Source organism: Eumetopias jubatus, unplaced genomic scaffold (assembly GCF_037043125.1).
Source record: "Eumetopias jubatus isolate StellerSeaLion01/CBP00866 unplaced genomic scaffold, mEumJub1_p1.0 scaffold_4, whole genome shotgun sequence".
Lineage (NCBI taxonomy): Eukaryota > Metazoa > Chordata > Mammalia > Carnivora > Otariidae > Eumetopias > Eumetopias jubatus.
This window is the reverse complement of record NW_028274810.1, coordinates 91,385,244-91,404,245: the sequence shown is the minus strand read 5'-3', so window position 1 is coordinate 91,404,245 and position 19,002 is coordinate 91,385,244. Positions and strand designations below refer to the sequence as shown.

The window sequence follows — 19,002 nt, the reverse complement described above, 5'->3', positions numbered from 1 at the left end:
CCCAGTGCCCAGCCCCATGCTGGGCCGGTGATCAATGTTCAACAAATAATGAATGAATTAGTGAATGTATAAGTGGATGGACGAATGAATTCTGGAGCTATGGCCCACATGTCTTTTTTTCCCTTTAATTTCTAGGATTGGAACATCAATTAACATCTGACCACTGCCAGCCCATCCCCTCCCACCCACGTTGATCACACCTCTGGGCCGGAGAGAGAAAGCAGGTCTTGGAGAGGGCACCATGATTTCTCCCTTCTTAGTGCTGGCCATTGGCACCTGCCTTACCAACTCCTTTGTGCCAGGTAGGCTGGAGGACCCAGGCAGAAGGGCGGGGAAACTTGGTGCCAGTGGGGTAGGAGGAGGGCAGTATCTCTGTTCAGGGTCATAGAACTATCCAAATGATCTAACAGCTGGAAACACATGTTCCCAGAGCAGGAGGTCCCAGCTCTGCTCTTGCATGTGCTAGTGTTGGACAGGCCACTCTTTTTCTCTCTTTAGATGATCCTATTCCTTAATTAGGGTATAAACTATGCCAAGTCTTGGGTTGCTAAGCCTCCTGTTGGTTTTGTCTAATTAATGCTCCCCCGTGGTGATAACATTTCCTTATAGCTTATAATTTTTGCCGGTGAATTCAACAGGAGTTTTGTTTGGTTTTGTTTCTTATTGGAGACTCACATGGAAGTGTTTCCATGGTGCAGTGTTGTTGTGTTTGATTCTTCAACTAATTCTAGACAAGTTTTTATGTTAATTCTTCAGTTAGGGGTTCTTACACTGTAAATTCAGACCTCCGCGGAGACTGGGCTTAGATTTGGAGTTGCGTTCACCTTTCTCAAGACTGGCTTTCTTTCCCCATCCCTTCCATAGTAACACATGCACATTATCAACCTAGATCTGTATCTGGTTGGACACCCCAAGGGCCGCCGAGCCTCAGTCCCAGCGGGAGAGGGGAGCCCACCTTGGCTCAGTCCGTCACGTGGAAGTTCTCTACCTGTCTGGTGGAGAGAGTAAATTCCTCCTCTTTAGGGCTGTTGTGGGAATCCCACAGTATAGTCAGTGTTAGGCAGGGAGTGGGTGCTCTTAGGAAGAATATTTTCAACAGATGAGGAAATTGGGGTGCAGGGAAGGGACTGGCCCTCCCCTGGTGACACAGCAAGTCAGGGTTGGGGATGGAACCCAAGCTGCCAGGGTCTCAGGCTGTGCCCCCTCTCGATCCCATGATGCCTTTCAGTGTGGATCCCTGGGGATCTCCAGTCACTCTGTGGGACCACGTCCCTGCTTTCTCAACACTCACAGCCCACCTGTGTGAAAGCTAAACAGATGGATGAAAAGTGAAAAGGTGAACAAGCAACAATGTAAAAAATCTTCAGATATTCAGCAGTTCAGTCTTTTGTATTTGTTCCTTTTTAACCATTCTGGTGGGCGTGTAGTGGTGTTACATTGTCTCCTCTTTTTTTTAAATTAGGTATAACTTATAAAGTGCACCAATTTAAAAAATGTATAGCCTCATGAGTTCTTACATATTTTATGCCCATGCAAGCACCACCCAGATTAAGAGAGAACATTTGCAGTCATGGGACGCTAAGGGCTTTCGTATGCACTCCCCAACCAAGCCCGCCCCCAAGCCGAAGGAAGTGCCCTAGGCTTACTCCTGCCACCACACGTGAATTGAGCCTGTTTGGAACTCATGTACATGGAATTGTACAGTACATACTGACAAGTACTCTTCCCCTAGCATTATATTCTGAGCATTTGTGCATGTCATGTAATGTTCTCTAAAAACAATGGCCTCCTGATACTCAGTTGTCCAAGGCCATGATTGCTTAAGCCAGTCCTCTGACAATGAAGTCAGTTTCACATCCACTAACCCCTTCTCAGGGTCAGGCCCTAGGGGGTGGCGCTGGTGCAATAGACAAGGGCTCTCGCCAGTCTTTTCCAGTCTCACAAGGAGCATCCAGAGCAGGGAGCCTGGCAGAGTGGGATCACAGCTGGAGTCAAGAAGGAATGGATGCAGGGCAGGCTGATGTCAGCTCAGCCCCTGGGGGAAGGGGGGTTCTGCCCGGATGTTCGGGAAGGGGAGGGAAGGACTGGTTGTCGGTAAGTCAAGACGGGAAGAAGTGCATCACCACCCAGATCGCACCCAAATGGCCAGAGAAGCTCCTTGACCGACGCCTTGCCACTGTAGTAGGTGTGGAGGAAGGCAGGAGATGGGAACCAGCCCTGATCAAAACCACCACCAGCTCTGGAATTTGTTGAGACTGGATCTCAATCCTAAAACTGCCTCTAGGAAGCTATGGACTCCCATTTTCCTCGGGGCAGAAACTCAGATGGTGGGAATTTGCCTCAAGGTGCACAGCTGGATGGGAGGGCCAAGGCTCCCCAGCCTCCAGCACGGGGCTCTGCCTGTGAGGCCTGAAATGGGTGAAGTTGGCAGAGCCCTTCATTAGGGCGATGGCCCCGGAGGCTGCCAGGGGGAGGCGGCGCGGACTAGTGTGCGGGGCCTCTGCTTGGAAGAACAAGGGATTCCAGGTCTGGCATGGAATTATTCCTGGGGGTGGGGGATGGTAATCTCCTGGGGGTCAAGTATGTCATTTATTGAACACGGCCGCCCCCCTCCCCCCACAGTGACCCTGAGAGGAATCTACAAACAACCGCATTTGACAGTGAAGGAAATGGAGTTTCAGAGAGGTGTGACCTGCCCCCACGGGGGTCCTTGGCACAGCTGTGGTTGTCACTGAGGTCTGTCAGGCACTGCAGCTATGTTCTTTCCATTGGAGGATTGACTGCTGGATGCACGGGGGCAGGGTGAAGGGTGCGGGGGCGGGGGGGGAGAAGAGCGTTTTCTCAAGACTAGGGACACGGGACATCCTCCTCTTTGCTAATTTCTCCTAACAGGGGTGAGATTGTGCATGATGGCTTGAAATCGGATTCATAAAACAAAAGGCAGTCTTGCTTTCCAGTGCTGCTGTTGGTGCTGTTGCTAAGTCAGGTTTCTGCTGACTTTAATGAATAAGCCAAGCAGAGTTTATAATTGATGGCTGGATACCTCTGGGGACTCCTGCAGGTGAAAGTAGTTTGTTCTCTTGAACAGATTAAACATTACCCTCCTAATTGTGCTTGCACAATTCATTTGCTGCCTTAGCAGAATGTCTCTGTATGGGGTGGAAAGAAACAGCGTGGGCCCTGGGGGGTGAAGCCAGAGCTGTGTGGCCCTGGGCACATTGGTTGGTATCTCTGAGCCGTGGGCTGGCCCAGGTCTACAGACCATACAATGGCTGGCGGACACAGACAGCCCCGGCTCCCTACCCCCAAGTCCAGGCAGCCCTGCCCTCAGGCACGAGAAGCTGGGGTATCTGTAATGTCTGGGGACGGGAAGCTGCCCCCCACCCCTGCCAGAAAACTCTGCCTCTCTGTCTCTACAGAGAAAGAGAAAGACCCCAAGTACTGGAGAGACCAAGCTCAGCAGACCCTGAAATATGCCCTCAGGCTTCAGAAGCTCAACACCAATGTGGCTAAGAACGTCATCATGTTCCTGGGAGATGGTGAGGCCTGGGGGTCCCCAAGAACACGGCTGGGTGGGGGCACCTAGGTAGGGGCTCAGGGAGCCAGGCTGTGGTGGAAGGAGGCTGTGTTGAAGAGGCTGGGGCCTGGGGGGTGAGCATGTCTAAGGGGATGGGGGGCCGGGCTGTGGACCCAACAGGTCTGTGTGCTCTGCCAGGCAGTCCCTGAGGGTCTGGGGAGGGGAGGGAGAAAGGGGCCACCGAGTCACATCTACAGAACTGTGCTCTGGTGCCCACGCCCCAGCCAGCCTTGGCCCCAAACTAGTGAAGTGTAGGTGCCCAAGATGGAGAGGTGGGGAGCCCGAGAAACTGAGCCCCCCCCTTCCCCTGCGGCAGGGATGGGTGTCTCCACGGTGACGGCTGCCCGCATCCTCAAGGGTCAGCTCCACCACAACCCCGGGGAGGAGACCAGGCTGGAGATGGACAAGTTCCCTTACGTGGCCCTCTCCAAGGTGAGTTCCGGCCGCCCTGGGCCCAAGCCTCCCACCTCTCAGCTTGGCCACACCGAGGAAGGGCAGGGGAGTCGGGCCTGCGGGTGAGGCGGTCAGCCCTCCTGGGGTCTCCGTGGCCCCACCGTGAAAGGAGGATAGCATCAGCTGCTCACCAAGACTTGATCTTGAGGGTCCTCGTCGTCGATTTAAAAATCGATTGACGCATAACCGGCACAGAGGAAAGCCCACGTGCCCCAGCGGGCAGCTTGAGTTTTCACAGACTGTACCTGTCTGCATAGCCGGTGTCCAGGCTAAGTGACAGCAGCCGGCAGGCCCCCCAGCTCTCCCCCAGTCCCTTGTCCCGCCGACCCCCCTGGCTTCCAACACCCCCGAGGAGCTGTTCTGCTTTAGTCCTTGCTGTCTGCGGAACCCCATGGCGCATGTGCTTCTGCGCCGGCCCCGCTGCATTCATGCCCTCCCCAGGCGCCTCCGGTGATAGATTAGCGGTGGCAGTTCTTGTTGCTGGGGTCCCCACTGGGGTCCCTGCTGGGGCCGTTATGTACTGAACATCCTCTGGACACCCTGGGTCGGGCCCAGGGCTCACTTCTGGGAGAACGGCAGGGGCTGGGATTTTTTCCTGTGGCTCACAGGCTGGTGGGGAAGGAAGACAGGCAAAGAGTTTTGGGGTCTCAACTAGAGGTCTGAATGGGGGAGGGAGGGGGGCCTTTTTCCCCATTCTAGATCCTGCTGCCCCCTCCCTTTTCCTCCCTTTTTCCCAGCCTCCCGCCCCCGTCACTTTTTCAAGGACCCGCCCCCTTCTCCAGGACTCACCTTCCTCCCCATCCCCTTGCTGGCTCCCACAGCCCCAGGCCCAGAGAGAGGCCTGAGTGACCCGGCCCCCACCCCCCTGCCTGTTGGAGGGCTGCCCTCACCCCTTCCCGCTGCCCTGGCCGCCAGGGCACAGGGAATGGGGAGAGGACGCAAGTGGCTAGGTGATACTGTGGCTCCGGGGGGACCTCGGGAGGTAGCGGGGCTTCGCCAAGGCCACAGGAGGCCCCTCTGTCTCCATCATGCCCCAGTCCTCAGGGTGTGAGTGGGGGTGAGGTGAAGGCCACCAGCAAGGCCTGGCCGATTCCTGACGCCCCCTTTCCCACCCGCAGACGTACAACACCAACGCTCAGGTCCCTGACAGCGCAGGTACTGCTACTGCCTACTTGTGTGGGGTGAAGGCCAATGAGGGCACCGTGGGGGTGAGCGCAGCGACCCAGCGCGCCCAGTGCAACACGACTCAGGGGAACGAGGTCACCTCCATCCTGCGCTGGGCCAAGGATGCTGGTGAGTGGGGGTGGTGGCAGGGAGTAGGGCCCGGCTCTGTGTCGTCTGGGCCTCAGTCTGCCCCCACTGGATAATGGGGAGAGGGCAGAGAAAGATGCTCTCCAGGGCTTTTCCAGCTCTGGTGGCTGGGAGCCTGGGGGATATTCGTGGAATCCCTTCCATGATCAGGAAGGCTAGTGGCTTAGGGGGTTACTCAGATGTGGGTTCCAGTCCCGGCTCATTTCCCTGAGTCTATTTATTTGACAATAAAATGGCCGTGAAAACATGGCCCCCTTATCCGTATGATGTGAGGAAGGTAAAGAACGTAGCCTGGGGCTGGCCCCATGGGAGATCAGTGTCTACTTCGCCCTTCCTCCCTGGAAGTGGGGGCCCTAGCTGGTGTCCTGGGAACTTTGGGGTTAGGGTATGAGGTTGACTGACAAGGTGACAGAGCCACACCCCCTGAGAGCCCTTAGGAGGTTCCCTGTGTTCTTGCAGGGCAGCCGGGGGGCTTCCTGTGGAGGGGTGGGTCTGCAGAGTGCAGGATGGAAGGGAGGACCCCGGCCCAGGTGTTCACAGCTCAAGGGCCATCAAGGAGGGGAGGGCCACAGAGGTAAAGGGAGCTGTGCTGTCGGGATCTTCAGAAGCCACCGTCCCCCCCCCCCCCACCAATCCCAGCAGGACTGGTGGGGAGACTGAGGCCCAGGCAGTCAGTGGAATGGATGGGAGGCCAGTCTTTAGTCAGGAGAGGGAAGGAGAAGACAGCTTGGACAGCCCCATCCCCAATTGTCCTCTCCCACATGCCAGGGAAGTCTGTGGGCATTGTGACCACCACGAGAGTGAACCACGCCACCCCCAGTGCTGCCTACGCCCACTCTGCTGACCGGGACTGGTACTCAGACAACGAGATGCCCCCGGAGGCCCTGAGCCAGGGCTGCAAGGACATTGCCTACCAGCTCATGCACAACGTCAGGGACATCGAGGCGAGTGTGGGGGTGCAGGCTGCTCAGGGATGGGCGGGCTTGTGAGGCGGGGCCTCTGCTGGGCCTCAGGCCTCTGCTGGCTCAGGAGAAGCCGCCCAGCCTGGCTCCCCACACACCTGGGAGGCTCCCAGCCCATTAGGGGATTTGCGGTTGGGGCAGGGAGCATTGGAAGCATTCTCCGCGGTGGGGCTGAGGGATAAGCCCTGATGTGGCTGCCACCACACCCCAAGAATCAGGCGCCCAGGGATTATTCTGTAAGTTGGGATCTGGCGCTGCACCATCAGCCATGCCCGCCAGCACGGTGGAGGTAGGGGTGACCCCGTGGCCATCTGAGGGGAGCACCTGCCCTGCACATGCCCACAGGCACAGACAGGCCCGTGTCCCGTGCGCCCGACCAGGAAGCCCGGAGAGGAGATGGTGTGGGCAGTGGTTAGCAGGAGCGCTCGTGTTTGAACTTCCAGGCTTCCAATCCTTGCCCTACCGCTTACTAGCTGTGTGACCTTGGATCAGTTAAACTCTGTAGCTTCCCTTTGATGGCCCGTTTGTGACATGTGCCTCCCCCGTCAGCCCATTGCAAGATCCAAATAAAATAAGCCCTTGGAGTTTAGTAAGGCCTGACACCTAGTGGGTTCTCAGAAGGTGGTGGCATTCTGCACAAGCCACATAGGCCGGCCCTGACTCCCAGCTTTGGCATCCAGGCCGGCTCCTGTGCGCAGGTGTGAACACACAGCCCAGATACTGTTCCCTTGGTGCTCAGAGGGGCCCCTACTCTGTTCTTAACTGAGGCCCTCCTGCTTGTTCCTTTTTTTTAGGCTCTTGTTACCCACTTCTGTGGTCTGGAGAGGGGGCAAGGGGATTTTTAGCGCCCTGAAACTAAGATAGGGGTTCAGTGAGGCTCAGAGAAAGCCCCAGGTCCCACCTACCCTTCACCTGTTTCTACCACCACCAGACAAACGGACTGGCTCCCGGACCCTCTGTCCCCCATGTACCAACCCAGTTCCCAAGGCCCGTCTCCCCACCCATGACTTCCCTTTCCTAAGCAGTGGATTGAGCACCCCCTTTCAGGACAAACAGTTTCGGCAGTCCCTCCTAGTGAGCATGTATCTGAGGCCAGGCCTCTGTCCTGACTTTGCCTCCACCTGATGCACATCCTGGGGCAAGTTGCTTCCTCTTCCTGAACCTCAGTTTCCCCACCTGTGCAACAAGAATAGAGAGCCCCACCTGCCCCCTTCCAGGGCCGCTGAGGCCAAGATGAGGTCATGGATGTGAGAACATTTGTTGTACAAGTGCAGGGTGTAATTACGGGGCTGCTTCTTGGGGAGATGTGCCAGGAACAGCCTGAGAGGGGGACAGGAGCTTAGGGAAGGCTTCTCCGTGGGGGGAGGGTGGACTGGGGTGCTCGGGTCACTGGGGGTTGAGCCGGGGCATGAGTGAGGGGGTGGACCGGGGTGAACACTGCCCCCCTTCCTCTCTCTTCTCCCGCTTTGCCCTCCCGTCCGCTCCTGCATCTCCACCGCCCCAAAGCCCCCCAGCCCCCAGGCTGCGCATGAAACACAACTCCTGGTGTCCGCCCTGAAAATAAATATCTTTTGCTAAAAAAAAAAAAAAAGGAAAGAAAGAAAGAAAGACACAAACCCAAACCCCAAAGCCAAACAGCAAGTCTGTTATTTGGGAGTTTAATGAGCGTGTGAAGTCCCTGCTGGGGCTGGAAATGATGAGGCTCCAGGCAAGAAGATTGGGGGCTTCATTTTCCACTCTGAAAATGCCAAGGGGTCAGGTTCTGTGGGAACGGGGGTGGGGAGCCGGGGGCCGGTGACCCAGGGTCCCCCTCCTTCGCCTCACAGCCTGCCCCACCCCCAGAGCTCCTGGCTGGGGCCGGCAGGGAGGAACTCGCCTCTTTGGAAGTACTCTGATGTCCACTACTTTGGCCAGTGAGAACGGCTTCAGCTGGGGCCGCCCGCGGGTGTCGGGACTACGTTGTAATACTGCATGACTGCATTTCCTTCTGTGGCCATCCTGACCATTTGACAGATAAGGAAACGGAGGCTCAGAGAGGTGAAATGACAGGCCCTCGGCCCGTAAGTGACAGAGTCGGAGTCAAAAAACCCAAGTCTGACTTCTAAGCCCGTGCCCTTTCCAGTTCCCTATGACCCAGGCTGGCCCCAGGCGCCTTCCCCACCCCCACGATCCGCCTGGACTTGGGATGAAGCGGAAGGCAGAGCAGAACATAGGAAATGTCAGGCCTGGGGCGGTGGATCTGAGGCCAGCCATAGCTGGGCTCCACTCTCCCAAGGTGTCCAGGGGCGGCGGCCTGGCCTGGCGCCCGCGGTGACAGGAGGACACCGGTGTGGCAGTCACTGCAGGTGGTGGCTGTTATGCTCTTGGCCCCATTTTAAAAATAGTCAGGACTTCAAACATGGACTCCCAAGGAAAACAAACAGTCCCGCGTCCGTCCGCCCGCGCACGCCAGCCGTGGTGAGCAAAATTAGCCTGGCAAGGACTACACAGACGTGAACGCCGGCCACTGTTTGCCCCGGTTCCCAGCCGGGCTGCCCCGAGACCTCCCTGGCAGAGGCTCTCGCCTGCGACATGCTGCTTCCCACTGGGGAGAGCAGGCTCTACAGATGTACCAGGGCCCCCGTGCTGGGGTCAAGGAAGCCCCGGGTTCGAACCCTGGCTAAGGCCGTGTGGCCTTAGGGGGAAAAGAAATCACGTATCTGCTCCCATTTCTTTAGTTGGAAAATGGGGACACGGGTTCCCTGGCAGCCTTGGTAATGAAGTTGATTAAGATGACGTATCTGAAGTGTTTAGTGCCTGACACGCTGTGAGCGCTCCGTAGATGGTGTTATTGTTACACGAGTGGGAACAGAGTCAGGCTTCTGGAAAGCCAGGTAGGAGAAGTTATCAGTATTTCACCCAGAAGCCCCAAACCGCCGTCCTAATATATGCACGATTTCATCTCCCCAAGTGGAAAAGCAAAGGCTCGGGGTGGGCAGTGTGGACCAAAACCAAGACTCTCCGAGCTGGAGAAGCGTCCACACTATGCCCTGCGCCTCCGGGAGCCCAGCTCTTGAGACTTGGAACCCTGGGGTACTGATGGCTTCTGTCCCCCGTTAGGTGATCATGGGGGGCGGCCGGAAGTACATGTTCCCCAAGAATAGCACCGACGTGGAGTATGAGATGGACGAGAAGTCCAGGGGCACGAGGCTGGACGGCCTGAACCTCATCGACATCTGGAAGAACTTCAAACCGAGACACAAGGTAACCCAATCAGGGGCCACAAGGCTACAGGGCTGGCTTGTGGTGGGAGGGGCGGGGCGACCCCTCTCGGAATCTCAGTTTGTTCCCTCCTCTGTGGGGAGGGGGTTGTAATTCTTACCTCGATGGCGCCAAATGGTCTAACAGATACATGAATGGCACATAGTAGGTGATCAATCAGTTCCTCCCTTTGGGGGGCGGGCACCCAGGGGAGCTAGGCAGTGAGGAGGGTGGGCCACGGAATCACCTGCATGGACATTCAGGCCACTTGAGCTCCTACTGTGTGCAGGACCCCTCACTGGGCATGAATTCCAAAGGATGAATCAGATGGTCAAGGGATTGTGGATCACTGTGTGCTTGGATGGCAAGAAGCCCAGGAGCTACGGGAACCCGGAGGGGACAGAACACAAGGGGGGGCTGACAAGCCCTGAGAGGAGGAGGAAGAGGAGAAGGAGGAGGGGTGGAGGTGGCAGGGAGGGGAGTGTGCTACTCTCCATCGTGACTTGGTTTGGCCCCCGCGAGGGCACGTGCAGGGGAAGGAAGCCTGGAGCGCTGGACGGGCCTGAGTGCTGGCTCCCAGGAGTGGCTCTGGCAGCCGCTGGGCCCGGGGCAGATGGGTCTGGAAATGACTGTGGTCAGGACTGAAGACAGTGGGGAGCAGCCTGGGAGCCACTTTGATGTCACTCTGGGGTTGGGTTTCTGAGGGTTCTAGGACTGGCCCCCGGGGGGAGCCTTGTGGGATGGGGCTGGGCCAAAAGCAAGGTGGGGGCAGGGGCCTGAGGATGGCCCCCACAGGGTGGATGAGGGTGGGACTGCGCTGCTTTGAACCCTTTCCGTTCATCTGAGTCAGCCCCAGCCGGGCCAGAGCCCCTTCCTGGCCCAAGCCAGAGAGACACTGCTCCTCCTAGCCTCAGTTTCTCTACGCGGAACATGGGGCCAGGGTTTAACCCTTCTAGCCTGGGTAGCTGCTTAACCCTGGAGCTCCGTGTAGACTCCAAGAGGGAGAGATTGGACCCTTCTAGAGTCAGACTCCCCTTCACCACTGGGTGGCTCTGTCATCTGTGTCTCAGTATCCTCGTCTGCAAAATGGGCCTAACAATACTTCCCTCATAGGGCTGATGGGAGAACCGAATGAGGTAACACAGGAGAACCAGCTCAGCGAAGCAGGACAGGGGAGCCCCACTTCCTCAGCCTTCTCACCCTCCTTCCCATAACAACCCCTGAGGCTCCAGAACCACAGATCCCAATGTCATTGCCCAGAGCAGGGCAGTTTTCCTCATCCTCATTGCCCTGAGGATGCACAGCTGATTCTTGGCTGTGCCATGACCCCCAGCCCAGCGCTGAGTGGTGCCATCTCCAGATACGTCGGCCAGCTTCTTCCTGTGGCCTCTGTCCTGGGGAAGCCGCACTTCCTTTATCACCCTCTCCGATGGGGTCTCTGGGGGCAGACTAGGGCTTTACTTCCTCCTTGGCTGTCCATAGCTTCCATAACACACCCAGCCCATGTCTCTTGATGGGCACTTCATACCTGGTGACCCATAGCTTCCTCTTCTTGGCTCCATGATCCCTCCCTGCTGTTTGAAACTCTCCTTCCTGACCCCAGGCTGATCACTGGCTTCTTGTCGTCCAGGGCCCCATGAGGACATCACCTCCACTAGGAGGCCCTCCCTGATGCTGCCTCTGGGCTCACAGCGCCCCCCACCCCTCCATTCTCATTCCCCTGCATTAGACTTGTAGAATTGCCTGTTCGTCATTTCTTAAAGGCAGATGGTAGATCCTCAGGGAGGGATTAGTAAATGGCTGAAGGAAACAAATATATTCCCTAGACCCTGAGAGCAGCTGGGGTCAGTCCTCCCAACCCCCCGGCCCCCATGTGGCTAACACAGGCCCTTCCTCCTAGCACTCTCACTACGTCTGGAACCGTACCGAACTCCTGACCCTCGACCCCTACACTGTGGACTACCTCTTGGGTAAGTGAGGGGGCGGGGTGTGTGTGGAGTGGAGGACACCCAGCTGGGTGCCCTGGGGCTGGGACTGTGAGTCCAGTCCAGGGGGACTTCTGACCCCGTGGCTGGGGCAGAAGACCTGGAGCCAGCCCTGCTGTGTGGCCTGGGCAGAAGCCCGCCAGACTATCTCTGCTGGTCTTGACTAGGGGTTGTCCCCCAAGGAGTGGGGAGCAGGGTAGGGGCCCTGGCTCGGTGGAATGAGGCCCTGAGCCCCACCATGCCAACAGCTGGGTCCCCGTCCCACCTGGCATTGTGCCCAGTGAGTGGTGGCAAAATCTGTAAACCTTTCCCGAGGGGCACAGCCCCTAGGCCCTGGGTGTGTCATTGGAGGTTATGGGCTCAAAGCTGGGCACCTTGGAAGATCCCCCAGACACACGTACACACACGTGCAGGCACACGAGGGCACACACACACACACACACACACACACACACACACACACTGCTTGCCTGGGTCACATGGCAAACACCCTATGCCACTTACAGGCTATGGAGAGCCGTGCCAGTTCCCATGTAGCACATCTGGCCCACTCGTGGATCTTAGAGCCAGGGTGCTGGGTTCAGATCCCACTCTACCACCTGTAAGCTGTCCAACCCTGGGCAAGTGATTTCTCCTCTCTGTGCCCCAGTTTTCTCTTCTATAAAGTAGGAATGATGACTGTTCTGTAAGATGGGGCTAATGACCTCAGGGTTGTCATGAGTACACATGAGCCAATGCATTGTATAAGTTGTTATCTCCAAACTATCTCCAAACTTAACAGTTTAAAAGAAGAGTAAACCAAAAATAAAATAAATAAAAAATAAGTAAAAATAAAACGAGTAAACATTTATTACTTCACACAGTTTCTTGGGGTCAGGAATTTCGAGCAGCTTAGCTGGGTCTCCCATTAGGTTGCAGTCATCTGAAGGCTTGGTCCTTGCCACATGGAGCTCTCCGTTGAGTTGGTGGGGTGTCCTTACAACATGGCAGCTGGCTTCAAGGCTAAAGCCATCATATTTTATGCCCTGGTCTGGAAGTCATATAGCATCATTTCTGCAGTATTCTTAGGATAATCTTAGCGTAGGAGGGGGACAATCTTAGCGTAGGAGGGGACACATAAAGGTATAAATTCCAGAAGGCCAGGATTACAAGGCGCCATCTTGGAGGCTGGTGCCTGGGTGCTTCCAAAGCCCCTAGAAGGGCATGTGGCACACAGTGAGCATTCTGTCCATTGGAGCTCTTGTCTGGAGGTGCACATACTCCTGGAAGGGGCAAGGTGTTCTGGATCCAGAACATCTAGGGCAAGAAGCACCAACCTGGTACATGTGGAATCTTGTGACTTGGGCAAGGAATGGCTCAATCATATTTCATAAGTAAGAAAACCAAGCTCAGGGAGCAGAAGGGACAGTGAGCCAAACCTTCTGCTACTTCCCTGCACAGAGCACTATGCCTTTCAAGCCTGACCTCTACGTGATAGGTAAGCACACACCCAAGCTGCCCCATTGAGTCCACGGTCCTCTGCCTGGGGGTTGCGGTGCTGTGTCTGGAGCCCTTCAGGCTTGGGACGGCACTGAAGGATTTAAATCCTGGATCGCCCACTTAGCAGCTGAAGACACCAGGCTACTGAGCACCCGTGCCTCAGCCTCCTCTGTAAAATGGACGTGGTGATCCCCTCACCATAGTGTGGCTATGACGGGGAAATGAGGCAGTGCTCCCAAGGTGTTGGGCACAGTTCGGACCCACCTGTGGACAGCTTCCTCCCTGCTTGCTCCAACCCCAAGTTGTGTGTGGGGAACCTGTTCCCTGAGACAGCCCAGGCTCCTTGGGGAGGTGGGGTGCCTTGGCAGGGTCACAGGAAAACTCAACTGTCCACATCCTCCTCAGGTCTCTTTGAGCCAGGGGACATGCAGTACGAGCTGAACAGGAACAACGTGACTGACCCGTCACTCTCCGAGATGGTGGAGGTAGCCATCAAGATTCTGAGCAAGAACCCCAAAGGCTTCTTCTTGCTGGTGGAAGGTAGGGCTCCAGGCCTGGCTGCAGGGCCACTTCCCTGGGAGCCTCTGGGTATATAGCCCTGGGGTCCAGGGATGGGGTGCTCCAACTCTCAAAGACAACCGTCCACTTTTCGGGAAGACGGGTTATGCATGGTGTTGAAGCTCCCAGCCCAACAAGCTGTTCTCCTTTGAGCATGAGTATAACCTGTCAGGCCACCTAGTCCGGAAGGCTTCCCAGAAGAGGAGGTGGGAGGCTTCCTTTTGGGGGTCCCTCCCTAAGGCTCCTCAGCTTCACTCCTCCCAAAAGACAGGTCCAGGGTCATCCTCGGCAGATGCCTATCAATCTGAGGAGCCCTCAGCTGGTTGGTGAGCATCTGCTGTTACCAGGCCCTTGTGGGGCCAAAGTCAGATTCATGACCCTGGGACATCCCGGGTCCCCCAGACTGGGAGAGCCAGTCCCTTCAGGAGTTGGCAGTGCTGTATGCCAGTGTTCATGGGGTTTCCTAGCGCTGTTGGGAGGCCCTGGAGTCAGGCCCGGGTTCTTTGCTGGTGCCGTCTGACCTCTGCCTGCACATTTCTATAAGGTGAGGCCAAAAATGGTCTTTGAAGGGTTATTAACATCCATTATGTTCAGAGACATAAAGTACTTGGAACAGGGCCCAGCAGAAAATAAATTTTCCATGTTTCTATTATTACCATTATTATGATTACACAATAGCTAAGTCAATAACAATAGAAGTGTGAGGAAGTGATAAAGTTTCCAGAATCTTCCAGAGTTCTAACAGCCATTGTCTCCCATGGTTCCAGATGTTGCCTCACTGAACTCTTCCTGTACACACACACACACACACACACACACACACACACACACACACACATTTGCACATACACTCTCACCATACATATAATACACACTCAGGCCCCTCTGCCTTCCAGAGGCCAGTGGCCACCCGCCCGGCTTGGCGGCTTTCTTGCCAAACCCTGGGGTTCCCACTCAAGCATGGCGGTTTCAGCCTGGCCCAAACGGGCCTCTGACGCCAAGGACTCAGCCAGGAACCAGTAGTGGTGAGCACGGGCTCCCCCGGGAGCAGTCCTCTTTGTGACTGCTCCCAGAACCACAACAAAGGGAGGACCCACCCTGCCAGCCTGCCAGGCCAGCGTGGTAAGGCTCAGGCCAGTGGGAAGGGAGGACGCCCAGACCCAGGACCCTCAGAATTGGGAGTGTTCACTCGGGCAGCGTCCTCCTATTAGAGACAAGGAGGGGTCGCCTCAGGTCATGCAGCCCTTAACCATGACCTTGAAGCCAGGCGCAAAGCCAGGCCTCCTGCACCCACCTAGGAGAGGTGGCACAGGCCTCAGGCTTCGAGGCCTTTATGGAGGCCTGCCATGGGCACTGCCCAGGCATGGAGAATGAGATTTATGCCCAAGTTCAAATCCCAGCCATCCCACCTTGGGTACATCACTTCTGCACCCGAGGCCTCAGTTGCTCCATCTGTAAATGGGGCTGATTGTGCCCATCTCTGCCCAGGATTGTTGTGAAGGGGAAATGAGACACAGCTTGTTATGCCTGGCACCCAGTAGGCACTTAGGCACGCTGGTTCTGTTTCCACCCGTCAGAGGTCTCAGACTCCTTCGAGGATCCGAGGAAGCTGCTCTGAGAGCCATGCGGGGTGGCAGACAGAGCACCAGCTTTTCAGTTGGGTGGATCTGCCTTAAGTCCTGGCTTGGCTCTTTCCATGCTTGGGCCCTTGGTCCACAGGCTGTCCTTGCTGAGCCGCCGTAAAGGTTGAATGGCGGCATGACATGCCTGGCGTGGTACTTGGCACATGGCTGTTCCCCACCAAAGAATGGTTCCTCCAGCAGTAGCATGGCAGGACCTGGGGGCACAGATATTCCCCTCCCCCTCACCCAAGGCCTTTGCCTTGGTGTCTCAAGGAGGAAGGATTGACCACGGGCATCACGAGGGCAAGGCCAAGCAGGCGCTGCACGAGGCGGTGGAGATGGACTGGGCAATTGGGAAGGCAGGCACCATGACCTCCCTGGAAGACACGCTGACTGTCGTCACTGCGGACCACTCCCACGTCTTCACCTTTGGCGGGTACACCCCCCGTGGCAACTCTATCTTTGGTAGGTGGGCTTCGGTTGGGGTGGGCACTGGGCCCACCCAGATGGTCTGCCCAGCAGGGAGCAGGGAGGAGGGTTGCGAGAGCCAGCAAGCTCAGGGCCTGGCATGTGTGGGACTGTGTGAGAATCGGGTGAGAAAGGGGAGGTACTGTTGGGGGGGGTGCAGTTACAGGATGAGGGGACAGAGTGAAGTGAGTGCTCGGGGGGGTGGATGCGTGGCTACCTGGATGATGGGTGGATAGCAGAATGAGGGAGGATGGATGCATGGCCTAGGGAGAAGATGGATGGGTGGATGGACCGACGGACAGGTAGACCAACAGGTGGGAGGGATGTGGGCACAGTGAAAACGGAGGGGTAGTTGGTGGGAAATCAGTCAGGTTTGGAAGGTGGCTTCATGGAGTGGTTCAAGGTTCTTCACAGGGGATCTAGGGATTGCCAAGCTAGGGCCTGGGGACTGTAGTCTTGGCTCTCCAACGTGACTCCTTGGCCGATGCCTTCCTGCGCAGGTCTGGCCCCCATGGTGAGTGACACGGACAAGAAGCCCTTCACCGCCATCCTGTACGGCAACGGGCCTGGCTACAAGGTGGTAGGCGGTGAGCGAGAGAACGTCTCCATGGTGGACTATGGTGAGATTGCCCAAATCCGGGGCAGGGAAGGTGCAGGGCGCCCCGTGGGGATGGGCCTGGGAACACTGTAGCCTCGTGGCCAAGGTCAGGGGGCTCCATATAGCCAGGACTGGAGTCAGAACATCTTGAGTCAAATCCCCTTCTGCCATTGAGCAGCTCTGTGACCTTGGGCATGCAGTTTTGCCTTTCTCAGCTTCCCTTTCTTCTGTAAAAGAGTTCTACCTCCCAAGGTTGTCTGAAGGACTAAGTGGGTCTAGAGAACTTAACGTGCCCAGCACCTGTTGCTGTTAGACTGTCGTTTTTACTGGCTACGTAATTCCCCAAATCCGAGCCTTCTCGGTGTACTCATCCAGTTCCATATTGTTGACCGTTCACTGGCTCACGATGGCCCCAGTAGTCCTTGGGGGTCTAGCTATGCCGCCAATGGCGAGAGGCTCTCCTGGGTTGACTCTTCAGGGATTTTTCTCTTCTGGGGGTCGAGAGGGCAGTCTTCTGTATCAGAACAGACCCAGCCCCAAATCCTGTGGCCCTTGTACAAAGTGACAGCCCTGCCCTGAGCCTCTGTGTCCTCAATAAGAGGAGAGCCTTCGAGCCGCCTGGAAGGGCAGGGAGAAGCAGCTGCAGAGCCCAGCCCCCCCGGCAGGCTCTCAGCAAGTGTTTCTTCTGGCCTGCAGCTCACAACAACTACCAGGCGCAGTCCGCCGTGCCCCTGCGCCATGAGACCCATGGTGGGGAGGACGTAGCGGTCTTTGCCAAGGGGCCCATGGCACACCTGCTGCACGGTGTCCACGAGCAGAACTACATTCCCCACGTGATGGCTTACGCGGCCTGCATCGGTGCCAACCAGGACCACTGTGCCTCGGCCAGCTCGGCAGGTGGCCCTTCTCCAGGCCCCCTGCTCCTCCTGCTGACCCTGCTCCCCTTGGGCATCCTATTCTGAGGGCCCAGGGCCCAGACACCCACCAGCCTATGACGGATGGCCAGCCTCCCTCTCTCAGCGCGGCCCACCGCCTGGGAGCCCGCACCTCAAGGGCCAGGTAGGCAGGGACCTTCACAGCCTCTACAGATGCCAGAAAGAGGACCCAGGAAACCAAAGTCTGCTGCCCACCTCGCTCCTCTCTGGAATCCTCCACTGGGGCCAGACCAGTTCCTGGCCTCTGGCCTCTGCTTCTTCCCTGCTGCCCCTTTGGCCAACAGAGAAGGTTTCTCTGGGCAGGCAGAGGACGCAGACTGCAGAAATTCTCAAAGCATCTTATTTTTCTAGCAAACACATTTCTCCAGACCTGGAGGCCCTGGAGCTTCCGCGGAACATTCCGGATCTGATCTTCCCACTCCCCCTCCCCTTTTGGAACCACCAGGCCCCATCGTGCTCATGTCCATGCACCTGCTGGGAGACCTGGTTCTTCTCTGCAGGAGGGGGGTTTGCTCACTCATTCCAGGGCCGCTGGGGGCTCCCAGGAAGTGAACTGGGACTGGCCATCTGACCCCAGGGCTTCCTGGGCTAGGAAGACGATCCTGGACAGGCAGACATTTCTCAGCTCTTGACACACATGCCCACTCCTCTCTGAGGGAACACTCCTGTTTGAAACAGCAAAAAAAAAAAAAAAAAATTTTTTTCTCTTTTTGGTGTTGGTTAAAAGGGAACACAAAACATTTAAATAAAACTTTCCAAATATTTCTGAGGACAGAACTGAGTCTTTGTGGTCAGTGAGGAAGAGAAAGAAACAAGCTTGGTTTCTCTGGGAGAGAACTGGACTCTGGGCCCAGGAATGCGGGTGGTGTCGGGCCAGGAGGAAGGGGCCGCCTGCTGACCTGGGGGCTTCATCACTCAGTACCTGCGTGACTTTGGACAAATTGCTTTGTATCTGTGTCTCCATTTTCTTAACGATAAAATGGGACACAGCCCAGTCCTGGGTTGCTGTGAGAATCCAAGAAGCCTCTGGGCCCTGAAGCCCACAGCAAGAAGGCCTCCAAGGGCCCTATGACACCCTTGTCACACAGACAGAGCCACACGCCCTGGCCCAGTGGAACTCATTCATTCATTCATTCAACAAATCCATCTGACCCTTGGACAACCAGGTTTGAATTGCATGGGTCCACTTACATACAGATTGTTTTGGATAAATACAGTTCTGTAACTGTATTTTCCTTACGATTTCTTTTTTTAATATAATTTATAAAAAAGATTTTTTTAATTTATTTGACAGAGAGAGATCCCAAGTAGGCAGACAGGCAGGCAGAGGGAGAAGGAGAAGCAGGCTCCCTGCTGGAGCACGGAGCCCAATGCAGGGCTTGATCCCAGGACCCTGGGATCATGACCCGAGCTGAAGGCAGATGCTTAACCAACTGAGCCACCCAGGCACCCCTTCCTTATGACTTCTAATAACATTTTCATTCCTCTACCTGACTTTATTGTAAGAATATAGTCTATATTACATATAATATACAAAATACGTGTTAATTGACTGCTTATATTATCAGTAAGGCTTCCAGTCAGTAGGAGGCTGTTTGTAGTTCAATTTGGGGGGAGTTGGCACCCCTTGCCTTCGTGTTCAAGGGTCGACTGCGTTGAGCAGGTGCTAGGCACTGTAGCAGGTCTTATGAATATTGTGGAGAACCACACAGACCTACCCCTTGCCTTCAAAGAGCTTCAGCCTGGCTTGGCGATTGTGATCTCTTTTCCATTCCCGATTATCAGGCCTGGGTACTAGACTTAGGATTGCACCT

At 56.1% G+C, this 19,002-nt stretch overlaps 1 protein-coding gene across 2 annotated transcripts; it reads left to right on the top strand.

Annotated features, from left to right (window-relative positions):
- The first annotated feature begins 226 nt into the window (after nt 1-226).
- Nucleotides 227-17,290, top strand: ALPL (alkaline phosphatase, biomineralization associated). 2 transcript variants are annotated; one of them, XM_028090821.2, is made up of 11 exons: nt 227-302; nt 3,420-3,539; nt 3,894-4,009; nt 5,149-5,323; nt 6,110-6,285; nt 9,403-9,546; nt 11,444-11,513; nt 13,413-13,547; nt 15,461-15,652; nt 16,156-16,275; nt 16,950-17,290. In XM_028090821.2, the coding sequence occupies exons 1-11, from the start codon at nt 242-244 to the stop codon at nt 17,213-17,215; spliced, it is 1,575 nt and encodes a 524-aa protein (XP_027946622.1). In that variant the 5' UTR covers nt 227-241; the 3' UTR covers nt 17,216-17,290. The 2 variants fall into 2 exon arrangements, with proteins under 2 accessions (XP_027946622.1, XP_027946624.1); XM_028090823.2 differs by lacking the exons at nt 227-302; nt 3,894-4,009 and having other exon boundaries at nt 3,474-3,539.
- Nucleotides 17,291-19,002: the final 1,712 nt, after the last annotated feature.